Source organism: Struthio camelus, chromosome 18, assembly GCF_040807025.1.
Source record: "Struthio camelus isolate bStrCam1 chromosome 18, bStrCam1.hap1, whole genome shotgun sequence".
NCBI classification, from domain to species: Eukaryota; Metazoa; Chordata; class Aves; order Struthioniformes; family Struthionidae; genus Struthio; species Struthio camelus.
Window position 1 is genome coordinate 10,844,152 of NC_090959.1, and position 21,688 is coordinate 10,865,839.

Consider the following 21,688-nt stretch of genomic DNA (forward strand, 5'->3'; position numbering starts at 1 on the left):
CACTAAACATTGGCAATTTGATGACTTGGCATTACTTTCCCTTTCTAGAGTGAGCACATTGCTGTGGTTCTAATTTAGTATGGGAATTGACATTCCTGGCAAGTATCAACCCCTACCAAAGCCCAACTATTCCCTAGAAACTAATCTAGGCACTCCTCCAGTGTTACCTAGTATCTTGTTTCAATAAACAGATAGAAAAAGCATAACCCAGCAGCATAGATTTTTAAAAAGAGTCACTGGACAGAGACCACATGCTGCATACTCAACATGCTCTTCAGGAAACAAACGCTTTGCCAGAAAAGTTTAGGCATTAAGTGTGGAAAAAGCCATCCCAAAAAATTTATTCTCAAAATGTCAACAGAAACGCATCAGTAGATACTCAAAACTACAGAGTTCTTAAAAGTCATACATTCACAATGCAGAAACTTGACAATTGGGATGCCTTTTGCATGTTCTATGTAACAATATCCATTTTACAGTGTAAACAGGTACTGGTATGTTCTTACTTACAAGTCCAGCAGGAAAGGCACAACTCGGCATACAGAGATCATAAGCAAGAATCAGGTGCAACAACATTACACAAACTTTTGGTAATATGCATTTTTGGGGCCTTCCACAACGGAGACTGGACTTGAAGACTTCCTGCAGTCAAAAATCAGACTTTTCTCCATCATTCAGTCCTTTCATACCAAACACTTAGTTTCCAATCTAGTTTAGATTCCATTACACATACAGTTCCAGCAGACATTAGAGGAATAGTGAAAGGTAAGTCCAGTAAGTCTTCAGGTGCTTCCACTAATACATCAGGTTTTGGTTTCAGATAGTGCATGGAAGCATCTGCTTGAATCTCAGTTCATTACAGTGGTCATTAATAGAAAAATAGACACTACATCTACAAAAGGAAAAAAAATGAGGTAGATAACTTAGAATCCAGATGACTATCCCAGCAACCTTCATACAATACACATGGATCATTAATTACCATTTTGGTAGAATGCAAGTTCACAGACCACCAAGAAACTTAATGACCAGAGTAGGAACGCCATCCAAAAACTCACAAAACATTTAACCTAAGCATGAATACTTCATATTTAAATACAGGTTTACACAGACTGATCTTCTACATTACCCAAACAAAAATAAAAAATTAAAAAAAAAAAGTCTCTTGCTAAGGAAACCAGTTCCCATGCCTAGTTGCAACAGTCACCTAAGATTCCTTGCAGAGCTTTTAGACCTGACTTCCCAAGGCAAGTCTTCCCTTTCAAAAGAGGAAAAAAAAAAGTATATACATACCCACCCATGCTTGTTTGGGGCTCTCGGTAATGAAATAAAACATCTAGGAAAAACTGCACATCTTTGGAAGTAGGAGTTTTGGCACTATTCTTGAAGGACTGTCCCAATAGTAGTATTAAATAAGCAGCAGTCAACAATACAGAGAATCAATTCCTTCGGAGCAGTGATTAAAGAAAAACAGTAACTTTCTTTTCATAGAACTTGAGGCAAAAAGGAACTTTTATATAAAAAAAGGGTTTTTTTGTAGTTTTTGTAGCCATTATAGTAAAAAGTACATTCAGAAACCATACAGAGCCAAAAACCAAACAGAAAGACTACTTCTAAAAGGGTGGCAGACATTCTAGGATATTTACCCGCATTAATAGTTTTCATTTGTCATCAGTAAATAAGCTTTTCCATTAACAGTAGGTTGTTTCCACTCTGTTCAAACCCCCAAGTATTTCACTCTAAACAAAGAGGTAAATATTCTGAACTTTGGAATTTCAAGTTGTAGAAACTTCGGTAAGGCTGTACAACATTGAAGTCATTGAAGTAAGAACTACTTTGCAAGACCCGCATCTTTCCAAATAGAAGGAGTTCCTATTCTTTATTATTTACTATTTGCAAAGCAATATCATGATTGTACTCTGGGCAACTCTTACAAAGACAACCATAAAATCATTTGCACGTCACTAGGAAAATAGGAGGCTGAAGTGGAATCTCTTAAAAATATATGTTTGTGTATATATATATATTTGTTCTTTTTGTAGGTCAACTTCACTAGAGTTTTTAACTAACAGCAATTTTGTTCTCCTCCATGAAGTGAGGGAACTGGTGTTTTGGCACATTGTCTGCAGCAGCACCACTGGCCTTCTCCATATCAGAACCAGTCCCAGACTGGGTCCCATCTATTTTGGAGACTGTAGCAGTATTTATTGCCGAACCACCCCCAATGGTGACTGGTAGGGTAGGTAAGCCACCACTCTGGATCACCGAGATCTCATTAGTCTTCATTGCTATGCCATTGCTGAGTACCGCTGCATACTGATTCCATACTGTGGGGTCAATGCTCACCGAAGGAGGCATTATATCCTTTGGAAACATTTCAGATACCTTCTTGGGATCATTGCCCAGCAGAGCCATGGGATTATCAATTGAGAGCCTTCTTCCGCGCCTGGCAGAGTTATTCCACATGTGAGTTCCTACATGGACCTTTCAGGGAGGGAGGGAGGAAAGTAAAGAGAATCATTAATACTTCATTTGTATGGTACATTCATGCTTTACCTTGCTTACAGCCAAGTTGCTCAAGAGAAGTTGTGTGCCCAATTTGCATTCAGGTAGATATTTAATTGAACTAGCTAGTTCTTGTCTGTCTTTGTTCTCTTCCTTAATTGTGTAGGATACAGTCATTCTACAGCTGTACATAACCATGGGTCTTTAGATTTCACTGCCAAAGTGCTCGTAGGATGGGGTTTTTACACTTAGAGTAAGTGAAATTGGCTGGGTTTCCTCCTCCACCAAAACCACATTACTTCTTGTGAACAGATTGCACCAAATACCAGTAAATGGAAAAAAACAAAACAAAAAAACCAAAAAGACCCCAAGGATTCAGAAGATATATTACACCTAAGCTAAAAATCTTCCACACCGCAGACACAGTGCTAGCACTTAACAGCAAATGATTGTTCATAAGACAAAGCATTTTTCCTCTCTATCAGCACTTATATAAAAGACTGGAGAGCTTGAAAAGGTTCTCGTGGGAAGTGAGAAGCCACTGTGAGAATAAGGAACCTATGAGTCCCTTACAGAACAAGGGGATTAACGTGACAATTCAGACAGACTTGAGGCATTTGTCTAGTAAGTGCCTAGGCCCAAACGCTCAAGGACTCCGCACCACTTCAGGAATATCTTCTTTCAGTTTTATTCCTTCTTGTCCTGCACGCTGTTCCAAACAATGAAGTGTAGTGCACGTATTCTGTAAACGTCACTTTATTGCATTCAATAGTTGAATTTATGTCCTGATACCTCCAAATCCAAATGAAAATAAAGCAACCTGTTCAATAAGGGCTAAATCTTCTCCTACCATCCAGGAATGAAAGAAAATCAATGACAGTAGTAAAACTTCTACAGGAGAGACCTAATTGTGATCCCAATACACCATCTAGCCAGCAGGTTGCTGGAAGAAACTCAAAGGAGAGACAGAAGTCAAAGATAATCACTTGAGGAACTATAAGTAAATCCAAGTTGTCCTCAAAGGCCAGACAAATATCAGCAATAGTCTCCCACTCTAGAATGACTTTCCCTGACAAAGGAAATCACAACTTAAACACCTAAAATGGGTAGTTTACCTTCAGGTTTCCTTTTGTTGTGAAGGCTCTCCCACAGATGGTGCAGGCAAACGGCTTTTCACCAGTGTGGGTCCGTTCGTGAATCTGAAGGGCGCTCGCGGAGGAGAAGTTCTTCCCACACGTAGTGCAGATGTGCTGTTTGGCCGGACGGCAGAATTTCGGTCGTGGCACGAGGAGCGGGGCAACACCAGGCGAGAGAGCCGGTGGGCCAATGAAATGGCTAGTGCTAATGGGACGCTCGCTGGGTATTTCCATTTTTATGAGGGCTGGTGGGGCTCTAACAAAAGCAGCTGGAATACTATTTCGACCTGGAAAGAGAGCGAAGATAACATTTATTCCACCTTCTGCTTTCAAGCTTAAACCTGGCCTAAGATATCCAGTCCTGCCTTTTGTAGCGGCACGTGCCTGAACAACATACTCACAAAGCCCTCAGACTCAGAAGCCATGTGACAGGACTGCTATTAAGCTTGCAGGTATGTTCAGACAGAAAAATCAGCTCATTCCTATTTTTACTGGTGAGATTAGGCGTTAAGAAGTCTCCCTTTTGATCAAATTTAGATCAATATCAACCACAGCGCTAAAAAGCTCAAAACCCTCACAAGATATTTCCAAGTTTTAACACCACATTCTCAGGTTAAACAGTTTTCCACGAAACACAAACGTAGAGCTGCTTGCTTTAGGGAGCTACAGGGAGATATTAGGTGAGCCTATGAAAGTGCACAGCCCTCATTTATTTTAGGGATCTCTGTGCTCCCTCTTGCAGAGGAAGAGAGCACTTAGACTTTAAATTTGGTTTAACTTTGAATCTGATATCATAGAAAAACAATAAGCAAAAAACCCACCCCCCCCCCCCACCAACTTTCTAGGGCATGCACCCTTCTCTCAGTGAGGGAGGAAAAAGAGGAAGAAGTAGAGATGGGTCTGTTGGTTCTTTTGAAAAGGGTTTCCCCCCCGTGCTACCCACCACACACAAGCTACCGCCAACATTTCAAATAACTCACCATATTCTCCATTGGCAAAGTGTAAGCCAGGTTCTTCTTTAATGACCTTTCGACCAATATTGCCATATGTTAAATCCAAAGCACCAACCCCTTCCATTTCTGCAGATGTGTTGTCAGGACCCTCCGCTTTATTTCCCACACCTGCATCTTCTTGATTGTTGAAGCTAGGTGACTTTGACCTCACGCTCTCAGCTTGGCTGTTGGCTGGGGACAGGGCGTGGAGGGATGCGGACTCAGAGGCAGCAGGACTCCTGCCATTCTGATAATCTGGGTCTCCCGCCACAGAGGAAGAATCGTTTGTCATGCCATCGCTTTCTGCTGAGCCGTTGTCACTAGACTTCAAGCTACTTTGCCGCTGCAAGTTCAAGGTAGAGTTTACAATTTTCATTTGATTCTCCAGTGCTGCGATCCCAGAGAAACCAGCTGCCGTGGCCGGGGAATCTGATTGTGCATCGTACGGAGTAGGAGGCTTTGAAGAACTCCTCGGGCCATCCTGAGAGTCCAGGTCCTCTTCCATCTCTATGCTTTCCACGTTCTCATCTGGGCGGCTGACGTCTCCGTTCTTCTCAGCCACTGCAGGATCCACGTCAGCACTGTCGCAGGCGTTTTCTGGCATTGGTGTGTTAGGTATTTGTCCCCCCATATGCATGCGGATATGCTGCTGCAACACAACTGCGTTTGTAAACTTCTTCTGGCAAATAGGACATGAATGCTGCATCTTCAAAGGGGTATTGGCCCGGTGGACACCATAATGAGTTTTAAGGTTTCCTTTAGTGGAGAAGGCACGGCCACAGATTTTACACTTGAACGGCCTCTCTCCGGTGTGAGTACGATAATGCATTTTGAGTGAACTCTGGCAGCTCAGCACTCTGTGACAGATCAGGCACTCATTGGGGTCAGCAGTAGATTTATCAATGTTTTCAACCAGTTGCTGAAGCTTTGATGTCTCCGAACCTTGCTCATTTGACCCGCTTACATGGAAGATGCTCACGCTGCAGGTTGCTTGTGGTGAATTCAAGCTCTGTTCTGTGCCAGACTCATGACCAACTGCCCCCGATGAGGAAGAGCCACCTTCGCTTTCTGGAGAAGGCCTTGATGGCAGGTCACTTGAGAACGTACCAGTGACAGACTCCTTGATGCCTGCTAGATTGGAGACGTTCTGAGGAACACTGGTAGCCACAGAGGTAGGCAGGGTTGTAAGGAGAGGCTTACTATCCACAATTAGGTTAGACTCGTCCAGCGGTACAGACATCCCATAGGGGATGCCACTGCTAGTGGGAACATTGTCCAGGTGCTCAGGAACCGGATAAGGATTCATCTTTATGTGCGGGTATTTGTCTTTGTGACGCTGAAAATGCACTTTAAGGTTTCCTTTGGTTGTAAAGCGGTTACCGCAAATATTACACTTGTAGGGTCTTTCACCAGTGTGGGAACGGAGGTGAATCTGCAGGGCACTGTCATTGCCGAAGACTTTGCCGCAGAATTTACACTTGTGTTTGAAGAAAGGCTCTTCTGCAGCATTCGGTTTGCTTTCAGACACGCTAATGTTGGGAGGTTTTCCTTTCCCCTTCTTCGAGGAATCTATTACAGAAGAAACGGCCGAAAGTGGATTTTGGAAGATGACGGAGTTGGAGGACTGAGGTAGCAAAGGATTCGGGAACCGAGAAATTGAACCAGGGAAGCTTCTGTTTGCCTCCGGCTTCAAGGGGAAGGAGGAGGAAAGCCCGGCAGCCAGAGAGCCGGCAGCCGCAACGCCAGTGTTAGAATGAGGTAGTTTTCCTTGCTTCAAGGATTCCAGTGATAGGCTCTGGCTCCCAGCTTTTTGTCCGATCAAAGCAACAGCAGCAGACAGCTGCTGAGACATATGAGCACCCAAAGCTTTGAGTGGATCAGCAGCAGCTGCTATAGAGGGGTGTAGGGCATGGGGAGCCATCATGGCAATCTGAATACGAATTTGCTCTGTCAGCTGAATTTGCTGGAGTTGCTGCTGCTGCAAACACACAAGCTGCTCGAGGATCATCGGAATGGCATTAAAACTGGCTGCTGAGGAAGAGAGGGCATCAGAGGTACGTTGGTTCACAGCCACTTTAGTGCCACGTATCGTCTGCAAAGTCACATTAGTGTTAGGTACTTTGGATTTTGGTAAATAGCTTAGCCCGGGAGTGGCAGGTGTAACAGGGGGCTCTATTTTAAGATACATTCCTCCCATCGATTCAGCATCAATTTTCCCTTCTCTCTTTTCCATAGAGCCAGTGCAGCCCTTTGCCTGAACGTCCTTGCGTGTCCTGCTGTCCAGTCGATCGCTTGAAAAGCTCCCCAGAGAAGCTTCAGAGAAGCTTTCAGGGGGTACGGTTCCCTCACTGTCGTTCATGATTAGGACAGGTGGATTTTTAGTGCAATTTTTCTTATGCTCAAGGAATTCAGAGAGATCAAAGAATTCTGCACAGCATTTCTCACAGATTTTGGTTTCCTCTGTTCGGCACCTTTTGGAACTCATTTCACCATCTCCGTCACCTGGGACGTCTTGTGGACTCCCTTAAAAATACAAGGAAAGTCACATTAATAGCTAAATTTTGATCAAGTTTTTCCTATTCTTAAGATCATTGACTTGACCAGAATTTCAAATTACAGGTGCAAGAAACAGGTACCAAGTTTGCAGACAGAACTGGAGTCCTAGCATTTGCTTTGCTACCAGTTCAGTTGCAGCCCCAAGAAAGCCTGCATCCCAGTCCTCTTTTCCATAAAAAACAACATAAAACAAATTGCACAAGGCTCGAGGGAGAGAGAAGGTCACTGCAAGCCCCTTCATACAGGTAAAAATGGAACAGCGCAGTAATTCTGTTAGTCCCTGCAAACAGGTTAAAAGGAACACCACCCAAAGCAAAACAGAGACGGCATCTAATATATAAAGCAGAACATCACATTAAGCTTAGTTTGTGTTTTTTATTTCAGGTAGTAATTCATAGTTAGTAACCTCCTAGTAATTCATATAAGATTATTAACCCAAAACTTTAGCATAGTTCTTAATTCAACGCCGATATATGAAGCAGCATTCATTCCTCCATTATGGAGGTAATTACTACTGAAGGCAGCTGATCAAACATTTTGCTTCTTGCTTTTGCTTTTAAAATATTCAAAAGTAAGTCCATATAAAAATAATTCTTAAAAAGTCACAGTAGTAAAGAAAAGTGATCAACTGACAAAACCCACATGCAGGTATGAGTCTACGTTGTCATGGATGATTAGGAGAGCCAACGAACAAGTCCTCTTTGCAGCATTTACATGAAATAATTTTAAACCTTCTTGGAATACTATAAAAGGCAGACAAATTAGAAATGCAACTAAATAAGGAGAGGAAGGGATAAGAAAGCTAGTTTGCAAGCCTACTCCTACCTGCCTCCACCAGTGCCCACAGATCATCATAATTTGTGTGCAGACAATGAAATATAATTCAGAGAAATATTAGAACTGGAACAGAGGTTTAAAGAAACTCTAAACCAAAACAGGATGTTTCTGCCCAGTCCAGCCTTCGCCAAAGAGAAAACCCATCAGACACTGAGCGCTCAAGGGGAGCGAGGGCGCCGGGCGCAGGAAGCAGGAGTACTCAAGAGGTAAAACCCAAGGCTGATGCAACCGAGGGGGAAGAAGGAAGGGCATCAGATAATCCAACAGCCCACACCAGGGGAAACATGCCGTAACTCACCGTTAATTGCACACTGCAGACCTCAGTAATTTGGAGAGCTTGCAGTACAAGACCGCTTATATTCAAGTCTCATGTCTCCACTAACTCACTTTGGGATTTATCTCCGATTTCACGTTACAAGCCCACGCTGTCTTCAAAAACAGAGCCAAAGACTCTGCAAGCACAAGAGCTTTTGCGGCTTTCGTTTCAAAGGTGCAACTGAACCACACATCTGATACACTTGTATATCCTGTACATGGCAGGGTGGAGGGCGAGCATGTCCAAGCGGCAGCCCTGGCGTGCACGCTCGCTCACTGTTTTGGGGCGGCATGAAAAGCTCTGTGGGGGAGGACATTGTAAACCCTGACATTTGCAAGGGTAACAAGGGTATTACATATATACAGTCAGCAAATCAAACTTCTGATGTTTAATACTGAGTGATGGAAAGTGCACATAAGTTTTTTTTTTTTTTTTTTAAGATTGATTTGAAAAATGCAAGTGCCAGAGACCTGTTATGCTAAGGTCTGCAGACCAATAAATTCAAGTTTCTAACATGCAATTCTGTTAATCATGTATGCTTCAGTGTTACAAGTCAAAAACACCTTGAAGAGCAAGAAAAAGATGTTCTCAACACAACTACGATCAAAACTGGTCAGATCCTTTGCATCTAAATAGTCCAGCTGGAAGAGTGAAACACTTTCTCCCCTGGCCCGCTTAACCAAAATAACTTTCACAAATGAAGGAAATCAGGAAAAAGGTTTTTCATACCTTTCCCAGCCCAAACATTAAATCGATGCCCCCTAAAGTTAATGCAATTCTATGGAGAAAATATACATGGGAATCGAGTCTGCCAACTACGCAAGTATAAGTAGTACATGATTGAAAACTTGATCAATAAAATGGGGTCACCTGAGGTCAAGAATGGTTGTTTTTAAACTCCCATCTTTGCAAGTCTGAGCAGATATAATAGGAAAGTAATGTGTGTTAAAAAAGACAAGAAGCTTTCATAACTATACTGTACATGGACTCGAGAGGGCTCTTCGTGAATGTTTTCACTATAACTCTTCCAATCCAACAGGAATTTTACAGAACTGCAAGTTAGACTACCAAACCCTCCCCCCTCCCCTAATCCACCAGTATTTAGAACCTCAGCCATCAAATCTCCCAAGCCCATCTGTACAGCCTCCCTGTGCTGCAAAATAACCTTAGGGTTTGCTTTAGAAAGCACAAAGCTCTTCTGCAGCCGCTCCTCAGTGAGCGCACACATTTCGCACTGCAGTTCAGATCCCTTCTGCTTCAAGCAGAACAGAGATACTTGCGTTGAAGACTGCTGCCCACCACAAGGAGATATTCCACAATAACCACATGTAGACACGTCCTCACACTTTAACTACTTTAGAGTGTATGATTCTTTATCTCCCTTGTGCTGATAGTACCTTCTTGTTTGTCTACTTTTACACTGACAAAAGACCATACTAAATCCAAAGCCCCCCCTTTCGCACACTCCACCACAGGGCCTGTTCCTAATTTTAATAATGCAAAGGAGGGAGAGATGTTTTATATGGTCCTAAGCATCAGTCAGCACCTCAGGGAGAGAAACTGCAGTAAATTGAACGCATGTGCACCAGGCACGAGCAGGCAGGCTAGCGGCCCTGCGGCAGCCAGCTAGCACTGGCACTGTCACTGTCACACATCTCGGTTTCCGGTTGCCCTGTTTGACAGTAAGGCACTGGTTCAGGACTCCAAACGACTTCACTTCCCAGCTTGTACTGACTTGCTGCATGATAGGGCCCCTCCCTAGGGGTTTTGCCTTATTTCCCTTCCACCTAAGCAAAAATGAGGATAATAGCTTCCCCCGTCTCCAAAGGGTTAGGAGATATAGACTGTAAGAACAGGATGCTCAAATATTGTGTGTAGCTGGAATAACGAAGGAACAGTTTACTGTTTCTTTAAAAGAAAAAAAAAGAAAAGAAAAAGCTTCTCTGAAACTCTTCATCTTAATTTCTAGCTACACCCTCTTCCAAGTCTTGAAGGAGCACTAAGTGTCTGCAACCAGAGCACCTCATTTACCAAAAAACCATGGGCCGCCCTCCCTCCCCCACCCTGAGCAGTTATCAGTGACATGTATTTAACGATCTTAAAACGTGGGCTTGCTTCTCTGCAAAGAAAGCTCCCTGTGCATGTGCCTACAGCTGCGGCTAGCTCTGTCCAAATACTGTAATAGTATTTACCGAGGAGCAAGAGGGTCCTGCTAGGACAATTGCTTGTGCACTTAAGTTAACCCTCTCCAAAGGCTTCCCAGGGATAGACCTTCTACTGTTTTTTTTTTTTTTTTATCTCCCCACCCCCGAATTTCAGGAATGTTATCTCTCAGCATCTAGTTATCCAATAAGTTAGAAGAATGCAGTAAACCCAGCAGGGGGGTTAGATTGAATCACTGGCAAATGGATGGAAAAAAATCCACTATTGTGTAGGACAAGGCGGTCATCGACAAGGAAGGCTGATAAAGTCCACAGGGCTCGAATTAATTTTTGGTGGGAATCATTAGGTGAGGAGTAAAATAAGTCTTCATCTGGTTTGATTTGATTTCAGAAAGGGTGCTGCTAGTGCTAGTCTACCACTCATCTGAGCAATTAGTGACCTGATTTTTTTCAACTGTGATAAAATTTTATTTCACTTGAATTAGGAGGAATTGCTCAGAGCTCAAGCTTTTTTATTTTCTTTTTCTTTAGAAAGAATGTAATTCCTTTGGTGAGGTTACTTTTTCCATAGACTAGGTTTGATCAACTTTAGTACTTCAACATCAGCATGACCATGCACTTGCAGCTAAAATTAACACACAAAGGATTAGAAAGTATCTGTCCTTAAATGTGAAAACTTCTGCCACCAGCTCCTCAGTCCTCTCAAGAGGTTGTGCTTCCTTGATTTTTTTTTTCCTTCCTGCTAATCCCAGCTGGAAAATTTAGGACATTTCAGGAACTTTAAACTGTAAAAAGTTTCCCCTCTCCCCCCACTATATCACACCGTTTTAAACATACTTTCTACAACTACAACTATCAAAATGTACTTGAGTAAGCTAAATACATTTGACTGATTGCTTATTGAGAAATATTCCAAAGGCCTTACTTAAGGTTTTCTACACTGAATTAAATCAACGTTTTACCCAAGAAGAAGCCAGAAACGCGTTACATCTCACCTGAAAGTACATTAAACAGTGGTCGTTTTCTCTCAAGGCTTTAGTTATGGTTTAGCCACCTACCGACCTACCTATGCGATTTTTGATTATCCCCTACCAAAGAGAAACATTAAGCAACGGGTAGAAAATAAGAAAAAAAAAAAAAGATGTGAACAAACTGATCTGACAAGCTAGAGGTGATGAAAGACACGGGAAAAGTTAAGCTCAGAGAAGTAAATTTCCAGTTTCAAACCGTGGGCATGGCCCCGGCTGCAGGGCAGGCCCCTGCGCCCGGTCCTGGCGCCAGGAACCTTTTGACGGAGTTTCAAAGGGCTTAAAAAAAAAAAAAAACACACCACACACAACAAAAAAACACAACAACAACTCACAAAATTACCGAAAGCCGTGACAACCCCCCTTAAAACGTCGGCACGTTACCTGCTGCGGCGCACCCCCCCCCCCGAAAGCTGCGGCAGCCGCACGCCGCGGGGCTGCGCCGAGGCCGCCGGCGGGCACCGCCGCCCCGCGCAGCGCTGCGCGGCCGCGCGGCCTCCGGCAGCCCCGGCGGCGCCGTCGCCAGCGGGCGCCGCCGGCAGAAGGCGCCACGCGGGAGCGGAGCCGGCTCCGCGGCCGCACGGCAAAGCGAGCACTGCCCGCAATTAGAAACATTTAAAAAAAAAAAATTCAGGCTAGAGGATGTTTCTGAAGGCTGGTTCAAGCCAGCGAGGAAGGGCACGAAGGCAGAGGCTCCCCCGAGGAGAGGAAGCCGCCGCGGCCGCTACCTGCTCCACGGCGGCTCCTGTCCCCCCCCCCCCCCCCCCCCGCGGCCCCCAGCTATAAACACGGCGGCCCAAGCCCACACTTAACACTAGGACAGTGTTTAAGACCGAGCTAAACGGCACAAACCCCGCTGCCAAGGTCAATTGCATGAGAGTCCTAATTGTAAGCCTGACATCAACTTACCACCCACAGCAAGCAGGAGGAGGCAAAGGTTAGAGCAGCAGCTCTGTCAAAACGTCACATGCCGCCGAGCCCAGCAAAAGGACTCGAGCACTACAACCAATATAATGTTTCACTTACGTAAAAGGAAAAACAAGGCCGGCATCCCCCCCGCCCACCCCTCCGGCTCCCTTCGCACATGGCCCCGCGCCCCGAGCGCCTAGCGGCTCCCTCGCTTTAAGGCCAACGCTGGGCCGCTAAGGGCGGCCGGCTCCGCGGGGCAGCGCGGCCGCTCCGCGCCCGCGGGCTCCTCCCGCCGGCCCCGCCAAGCCTAGTTTCGGCCAAGCTCCAAACTTGGATTTCTTCCTTAAACATCGCCCCCAACCCGCCCGGCCCCCTCAGCTTTAGCAGAGATCGAAGCACGATCTGCGGAATCGGAACACGGAAATCTCTGGTTTTAGCCAGCGAAGCTGGGGTTTGATATTGTATCTTTTAAAGACTGGAGCGGGTTTTTAATGGCAGTAATCCAGCACAATGGGTATTTTCACCCCTTTTGTGGAAATGCTAATTTTCAGTATGTAGTATTATTCTCAAGTGACCACCTGCTGATTTTTTGACCTGTTAATTGATCACCAGGTTCGCAGAACCGTCTCTTAACACGCTGCATTGTTCACAGAGGTGGGTCCCAAATCGCTTTGCAAAGGAACACTTGCAAAGCAGGAGATAAGGGCTTGATTTTATTATTACAATTATGCCTATACTCGATAATTTCCCAGACAAATCTCTGGAGGTATTTTGACTTTGTTATGCAGCTTCATCACTTGGGGCACACATCACTAAGGGCACACCTAGAACAGGGAACATCTAGACTATTTTGAAGATTTGCGGGCGATAGGAGCCATCGAGGTCGGAGCCTGGATTTTGATTTCCGAGAGCGCAGAGATCGCGGCCGGAGGGCGTTTGAGCGGGAGATGTGCGCTGGCCGCCGCCGCCCCGGCCCTCCGCGGGAGCGGCCGCCGGCAGACCCCGCCGCCCCCCGGCGCTTGCGGCTCCGGGACCCCCCCGGCCCCGGCCCGCCGCGGAGGGGGGGGGGGGGGCATGAGCTGCCGCCCCCTCCGCACCGCGGAGCGCGGCCGCGGGGCGGCGCCCGCAGCGCCGGCGCTCCGTCCCCCCCCCCCCCCCCCCCCCCGGCAGCGTTTGCCAGCCAGGGGCTGGCGACCGCCAGCGGCCCCGCACCAGCACCTCGACCTACAAAACCGGCCCCAGGCAGGAGGGAAGCCCCTCGGCGGGGCAACAACTTAGCCAAGCCCGCCGGCCCGTGCAGCTGCTGCACCCACTCCCGGAGGATTTTCATTGAGGGTGTCGCTGTTAAAAAGAGGAGTTAAAAAAAAAAACTACCCCCAAACAACAACAAAAAAGCAGCTGCCCACTGCCCCACAGAGGACGGTGTGTAGCCACCCTCCCCTCCCAACACGCACCCCCCCCTCCGCCCCGAGCGGGCTGCATCAGGAGTTATTAACCCTTTTGTCTCAGCGCAGCCCCGGAGGTGGCTTTCCAGCAGTGGGCAGAGATTTACATGTGGAAACATCACCTCCATCCCCCAACCTAACCATATGCACAAAGGAAAACAGTCATGCATTAAACATGGGATTTATTGCCTTCTGGCCAGCTTGCTGTTTCTTAAGTCACCATTAACCGGACCCAACAATTGCACATTTCGACTCAAAGAAGAGTAGGGGGGAGGAAAAAAATTAAGAGCCCGAACCTCCTGCGGTTTGGGAATAAGGAGCGCCTGCAATGTGCATTGCTATTGATCAGTTCTAGGAAGGGAAGAGAACCAAAATCAGCCCCTTAGGAAGGCAGAGAGTCCCCCACCCCACCCCACCCCCCAAAAAAAAGGTCCTGGGGGAGATACTAAAAGGTTTAGGCTCAACAGTCAAAACGATTCTTAAGAAGCGCAGCCCAGCTCAGTCCACAGACCAGCCTCCCCCTCTCCCCACGCGGGACGCGTCCGCCCGAGCCCCGCTCCGCGCCCCGGCAGCGCCGCTCGCCTCCACCTTTTGGGCTGCCGGATGAGCCCGGGCTGGACCCCGGGGGCGGCCGGCCCCGCCGCCCGGCCCCTGCGGAAAGATGCTGCTCTGCCGCGGAAAGCCTGGCACGGTCCCGGGCCCGACCCCCGCTCCGCTCCGGCGGGCTCCGGGGGGGGGGGGGGGGGGCGCTCTGGCTACCAACTGCCCCTCCATCCCCTCCCCCTCCGTGCCCACCCCAACGCAGAGCTCTGGGATAATTTGAGTCAAATATATACTTTCCGCTTTCCTTTGCGGGACACAGATCTGCAAGAGCACCTAAAAGGAGGGACAGTGATTTGCGGTACCGAAATCCCCCACTCCACGCAAATACAAAGCGCTCACGCACACCCCACATTAGCTCACCGGAGTTATTTTAGGAAGTCGGAAATCAAAGATGGCTGGAGGTCAAGCTACAAAAGGTCCAGGGCGATTGTGATCTCCAACAAAAATAGTCCAAGCGTTTTTTTTGTTTTTAAGCCCCACAAAAATCCTCACTTAACTACCGATAAAGTATTAAACAGAAAGATCGGGGGAAATTAAACTCGAGTCATTTCCTAACCCTCAGGAGACGGCTTGCAATTCCTCCCCCCCTCAAAAAAGAAAGCCTTTCCACCTCGGGGAGGGTTTGGAGCGCACTCCCCTGCAGGCTGCACCCCGCGCGGAGCGCCGGCGGGCGCGCCCGGGCCGCCGCAGCCCCGCGCCCCCCACGCGGGGGCCGGCGCAGGCTCCGCGGGGCCGCGTCGGGGGGGGGGGGGAATACCGGGGGGGGGCGGAAGCCCGGCCGGCCGAGGGACCCCCCCACGGCGGCCCCGCGCTCCGCTGTGCGGCTCCAAGCCGAGTCACCCCCCCCCCCCAGGAAATAAAGAGGGGCCGTCGCCCCTTTCTGCCCCGCGGAACAATATCACGCGGGGGCCCCGGCGGGTCGCGGGGATTTAAATGCCCCAGGGGGGCAGCGGGTACTTGGGGGGTCGGGCTCCGAGCGGAGCCCGTGGGAGAAAAAGGAGCCGGAGAGGGGGGCACGAGGGGAGAAAAAGGCCCCCCAGAAAACGCCCCTGCGCTCCGCGGCGGCTCCTCCGCGCATCAGGGAAAAGTTGGGACTCGCCGCGGCTCCGCGCCTTACTTTGCGCCTTACCACTTGCAGCATCTGGAGGCTGCTCCTCGGAGTTGATGTGCTGGGGTTTCGCCTGCTTGCGTCGCGACATGGTGCACCAGCATCGGGAGCAAAATAGTAGCAATTATTTTCCTCTTCACAACAAATTCCTAGAGTTGGGAAATTACCCCCATTGGGCGGAATGCGCATGTCAGAGTAATTATGATTATCAATAATGCATTGCGATTTATCATGGGTCCCTGACAGCTGATTGGCCTGAGTCCAAAGGCTCACAGATTATTCAAATAAGGTCCATTGATCAGGGCGCCCAGGGGCACGCTGGGCCTTGTAGTCCCGGCCCGGCACGGCTCGGCCCGGCCCGCCCGGGCGGGCACAAAGGCGGGGGCTGCGCCGGGCCCTCCGCGCACCTCCGCGCTGCGAGCAGGCGGCGGGATCCATCTTTGGGAGTAAACAAACAAGCCGGGCTGGCGGGGGACAACAATACCTTTGTTATCTCACCTGCGCTTTTTATATTGTGTTTTAAAGTTGTTGGTTTTTTTTTTTTCGGAAAGCAAGCAGCAGCCCGGGACTGCGCTAGCTAGCTCTTCCCTTTGTCGTGAGATAAGGTTGAACAGGAAAGAGCACTGATTGTCCAAGTGGGCGAAACTGGGGGGGTCTCCTGGAGGGTGATGCTGTGGCAAGTTAGAGCGCTTTTAAAAGCGGATCCAGACGGCGCGTAATTACGCTTCGCGTTGTTTCACTTGCCTAAAGATTTCTTTAAAGTAGCACTTTCTGGGAGGCTGGAAAAAATATGAGCCAGTAGCGTTTTTCAAAGGAAGTAAAAAAGTTAAAAAGCACAAAAGATTTGTGTGAAAAAAAAATGAAGCAAGTGTATAGGAACATATTGAAAATGTTTGCCTAAACTAAGCGACTGCAGAAGTCCGTGGAGGACTAATTTTTATTTTTACTCCCGTCTTCCGTTCGTTTCTATATGTAAATGCGCCAGATTTAAATGCTGCCCCGCCTGGGTGGCCCCTGGGGCGCGGTGGCGCGCTGCAGGCAGCGCCCGGCTGGCTGGACGGGATCGCAGCACCCAGCTCCGCCGAGGCTCCCGTTTCTGTTGCTGCAAAGCCCCCGAGTGTCGCACAGCACAGTCACCTCCATCCCCTGTGATGCCCGGGGAAGCCAAAGGGATCCTGCATAACCACAAACGTGAGGATCCTTGAATATTTGGGGATGTGGATTGCAACAATCTTTTGTGGGGAAGATGGTGTCTCTTTGTTTTCCCGTTGAACCCCTTCCGGATCTGTCTATCAAAAATGAAACGGATTGATGGAAGAAACCGGAGAGGAAGGTCGATTTGGTGGGCAGGGCGTTGGTTATGGATTCAGCAGACCAAGGTTCAGTCCCAGGACCCAATACACCCTTGCCCTTGTGTTCATCAGCAGGCGATTTCCCAGGGTCTGTGCCTCAGTTTCCCACTGGTAAAACGAGGACGATATTTCCCTAGCTGCAAGGCTGCTCTGAGGATAAACGTCCATCGGTGACTATGTGGGGGTTCAGAACCATGATGGAGAGTGAAAAAGTTGAATTTTAATAGCTGGCAGGAAGACAGAGGCGAGAAGCAATGGTTTATAATGAGGTCACAGCAATTGCCACAGACCGTTGCACAACAGTACAGTCTCCTTTTAACAGTTACTTTATCAGCGTTTTTAACTTGCAAAGCACCTGGCTTTCGTACAACGTTTATTATATTCTGAAGTTGGTGTCTGTGAATACAGCTACACCAAACGTCCACGATATTGTTGAGGACTGACTTTTTGTGGCTCTTCAGGAAGGGGGAGCTGTAGTTTGTATGGGACAGCCATGAAAAGATCTTAACATTGTAGACCAAGGTAAACAGTGCATCATGATCTAATTAGTTATATATCCTCTTGGGGTTTTGTTTTGTTTTTATAGTGTCTCTTCAGGGGTTTTATTTAGCTAAGGATAATACAAACCTTAGAAAAATCTTGCCGAGCAGAAGGTATCACCCCCCTCCCTGGACAATTATTGAACATGGAGGTCAGGGGACACATTTTGTTTTTCAGGGTACTTTCCTTGCCACTTCCTCACGAGCAAATAATTGCTTTGCACACCCCTCTCTGGATGCACTGGTATACCAGACGTGTTAACATCAGGAAAAACTCTGTATTTGGAATACAGAATAAAAGAAATTATCAGGTATTTAAAATCACTCTGAGCATTTTTATGTGCTGATTACTCCACCCCCGTGTTGCCTAAGGAGCTTCTATATATTTATTTGTTTAACCAACCGGCAGTTTGATATGCTCTTTGTTTCCAAAGTGTGTCCTGAGGAAACAGACTGTTAAACAAGATTGATACTGATTGATCCGCAAATAGATATTTATATTGATGAATTTTCTCCTTTTGCACTTGATATGCTCAGTATAACCGACAGATTTTCGTTTATTACACATAATGCTACCACCCCACACTGGAGAATTAAACAGTTTTCTATATCAAGCTGAGAGACAGATAGCTCTGTACAGTAGATCCATATTTAAATTAGCTAACTCATGTAGAGCATTTGTACTGAATTTAAAAGAATATATTATATGAAATCAATTGCAGTTTTGGTATTGATTGCGCAGGACTGGGTTTTCACTCAGTATGGCTCTATCTTACTGAAAGAGTGGAAGAAGTGTAGGGAAGCATTAATTTAAAATGAAGAACAAAACAAGGGGTGCTGGGGGGGGGGGGAGGACAGCACCAGCAGGGGAAAGCACCACTAACTGGAAAATGTAGGGAGGAAGAACTGTTACTAAGGCAAAACTGCTCTGCATGTAATTTCTGGGAAGGAGTTCCCAGCTAGCAGTGATTATAAATAGGCTATCCTGAGTGATTACATCATATGCAAAAGGCATGTTATTTGGCTTTAGTACGATCATATGGATTAGCATGATTACAGCTTCTGGATTTGAAAAATAGCAGGCTTCCTTTCCTGGCTTGACATTTATTTATTTTTTTAAGAAAAGTCCAGAGGAACAATCTTCTACCACCAACAGAGCCCAGGCATCGTTCTTGATAGGCATGCTTCCAACCTCAGCCCAACCCACCCTCTGCGCTGATAAAAGGAGGCTTTTCCTAATGCCCTGCGTTATGAGCACGTGCAACTCATTGCCACCAGAAACTGTTGCCAGAGGCAGGAACTACAGCTCTGCCCAGCCCGGGAAATTCCTGTATTTAGGAATGTCCTCACAAAATGAGTAGGACTATGACAAATCTGATAAGCATTTGTGTGTGTACGTAAATATATATATGTTCCCCCCCCTCCCCACACACACTCACTTCCACCAAAGTAAGGAACATTTACTTAAACTTGTGCTGTTTTCCAGTTGGTTCAGCTTATTGCTGGGAAGAATGTGCAGATTTAAAAACTGCTCCTCTTTTTTTCTCAGTTCTGAATTGAAAGATAACTAAAAAGAGAAATGCCTTTTTCTAAGTTGCACGACGTTACCCACACCTTTATAGTTCAGAGAAGAAATAATATAGGTGCAGTTTATTTTCCTGCTGTAATCTTATTACAGGATAAGAATACAGCTTATTGGAAGTTAAACCCTGCAGTTTAAGCTCACGGGACTTACCTTCACTGCACGGAAGGCTGCGTGAACGTTACCCTGGTTTGAACACGGTTAGGAAGCCTCAAGTTTGATGATATCAAGTTGACCATAGCTCTGTAGGTAATGTAAATCAGCGTAATTTATGTTCGTTGTTGGGCCGATTAATCAAGATTAAAGGCAGAATCTGAGACACTCAAATTCGGAAGTGGTTAATAAGTACGTTAAATTGCATATTGGAAAGTACATACGACTCCTCCAGACTAACTGAACCCAAAGTCGGGAGACAGTCTCTGTAAACAGTTTTTATACCATTATAACTGCGGTAATTAAGGGATATTATTTTTCCTCCTACTTTATAAGAAAATAAGGTTTATTTATTTCCATGATCTGTCCACCAATCCATCCATCCGTCTTTCAAACGACTTCTGAATCTGCCAGCAATTTTGGCCAAATCGAACCAAAAGCAGGCAGTGGCTTCAAACACCTTGCAAAGGTTCTTGCAGATTGCATGACAATCAGCATCTGGGTAGGGAAGAAAAGGTTCAGATGAACGTCCTCACTGAAGGAAATAAATGTAGTTCAAACCTTCTCTGTGTACAACACGGCAGCCAGCTGGCTAGGCAGCGCACGCGCAGCTTGTCACCCCAGAGCAGCGCACACGTGTGCTGGCACCAGCCACCCAAACAAATCAAGGACGTTGGACTGGACCGAGCAGGCAAAATGCTGAGGGGTGGGAGAATGATGCAGCATGAGTCTTTAGAGACAGGCCTTCTGAGTCAGCTACTCAGGCAACAAATTGCTTATTGACCTATTTATACTTCTAGTATAACTGCAGTTATATAGGCCCCATATACAGTTTAATCATCTTCTTCACAGGAACTGTTAATACCAATACAACTACCCTCACTAGGGGGATGGTTCTATATTATATATGTTTGCAGGGCAATATAATTAAAAGGGTACCACTTTGCATGAATAAGCTTTAATTTAAGCAAAATTAGAAACTCTCCTGAAATTGCTTCTAATTTTCCTTTCACAGTGCTGAAATCTTTAGGCTAGGATTTTCAAAAGAGTTGGCATCAAAGGGATTTGGCATCTAATTCCCTCAGATACTCAGTCTTAAATATTTAAGAGGTAAAACAGTAAGTAAAACAGTAATGAAGAGCTGCTACAAAGGTGTTAGCAGAGCCTCGTATTTTCTTCACATCACTGAACAAATGCATCACAAAACTGCTATTAGTTAATAACTAGTTGTTTAGAGTGGGCGGTTGTTTATTCTGTTGTAAGGCTTTCTGATCACGGCAAGCTCTGTTGCCTTAGGAGCTGGGGCTCTGCACCGTCATCCCAGTGCCCCGTGCTTGTGGTGGCCTCTTCAGCTCCATTAACTAGGATTTATAAAAAGATCACATAATTTTGCAGTTGTGTTGCAGGAATGATATCTGGAGGTCGATGATGTGATGGAGGAGGATTTTTGAGGTGACATGATGGTCACACCTTCCTTGCAGCATGGAAAGGTGAGGGAGAAAAGTAACCAGGGGTGTAAGGAGTAAAAATGCTTAGTTGGCCTCCCTCTTCACTTTGTAAACACATTTTCATGTGCTCAGCTTGACAATGCTGCTGGTTCTAAGACATTTTATAAACACTAGAGAAGTATCACCTTCATAATGATACTCCTAATGCAACTAATGGACTGTTAATTCCCGTGAGTTCTATGCTGTTATGTCAAAGATGCATTTTACCAAAGGTACATCTGACCAAAGATGCAGGAAACAACTTAGTTTGAAAGCTTAGATCTCCCAAGTAAGGTAAGGAGTAAGATAGGAATTATAGCTTTTTGGAAAAAAAAAAAAAAATTCTCCAACTGGCTCCACAACCAGGAGGAATGAGAGGCATGTGGGCTAGGTGAGTAAACAAACAAATCTGTGGATGTTTGTTAAAATGCCCAAGCGTTTCATCTAGGCAAGAGTAAACACGATCAGCTCTATTTCTCATGGCGTGAAAAGTCTCCTAGTATAACATATTATATTAGATGGGGGACACAATTTGGAGAATAGGAGATCAAGCTTTGCCTAAAAACCCAAACCACCAAAACAAAGCTTTTAAGGAATGGATTACGTGAAAGTTAAATGAATAACATTCCCCTACATGCTGCAATATTTATTCATTTTCAAACACTTGCTTGCCTCTGAAAAACTGTAAGATCAGAGGTAAGTGGTAAGTTGCCACTGTGGGACTGTTTTCCTTGAATTTCATGACCCAACGGTACCTGGCAGATAGGAAGGGGAATCCTGTGAGAACTTTTTCTTCCAGACAAAGTATACTTTTTTTTTTTTTTTTTTTTTTTTTTAAGAGCACTAAGCTGTCATGGAGCCTTTGGAGATGTCCAATTGTCATCCCCTTTAGAGGGGGAAACGGGAAACGTAGGCACAGCAGAAGGGGACTTAGGGACTAACGGCTGTGAGCAGCAGACCCTGTCGCTGGTGCCGTGG

General features: G+C 46.3%; 1 protein-coding gene across 5 annotated transcripts; it reads right to left on the reverse strand.

The window, feature by feature from the left end:
- Window positions 1–207: 207 nt before the first annotated feature.
- SALL4 (spalt like transcription factor 4) lies at window positions 208–15,813 on the reverse strand. 5 transcript variants are annotated; one of them, XM_068912133.1, is made up of 5 exons: window positions 15,619–15,813; window positions 4,622–7,156; window positions 3,621–3,928; window positions 2,386–2,484; window positions 208–892 (listed from the first exon to the last, which is right to left on the reverse strand). In XM_068912133.1, exons 1-5 carry the CDS (start codon window positions 15,686–15,688, stop codon window positions 887–889), a joined length of 3,018 nt encoding a protein of 1,005 aa, XP_068768234.1. In that variant the 5' UTR covers window positions 15,689–15,813; the 3' UTR covers window positions 208–886. The 5 variants fall into 5 exon arrangements, with proteins under 5 accessions (XP_068768234.1, XP_068768235.1, XP_068768236.1 ...); XM_068912134.1 differs by lacking the exon at window positions 15,619–15,813 and adding an exon at window positions 14,850–15,194 and having other exon boundaries at window positions 306–892; XM_068912135.1 differs by lacking the exon at window positions 15,619–15,813 and adding an exon at window positions 12,442–12,484 and having other exon boundaries at window positions 306–892.
- Window positions 15,814–21,688: the final 5,875 nt, after the last annotated feature.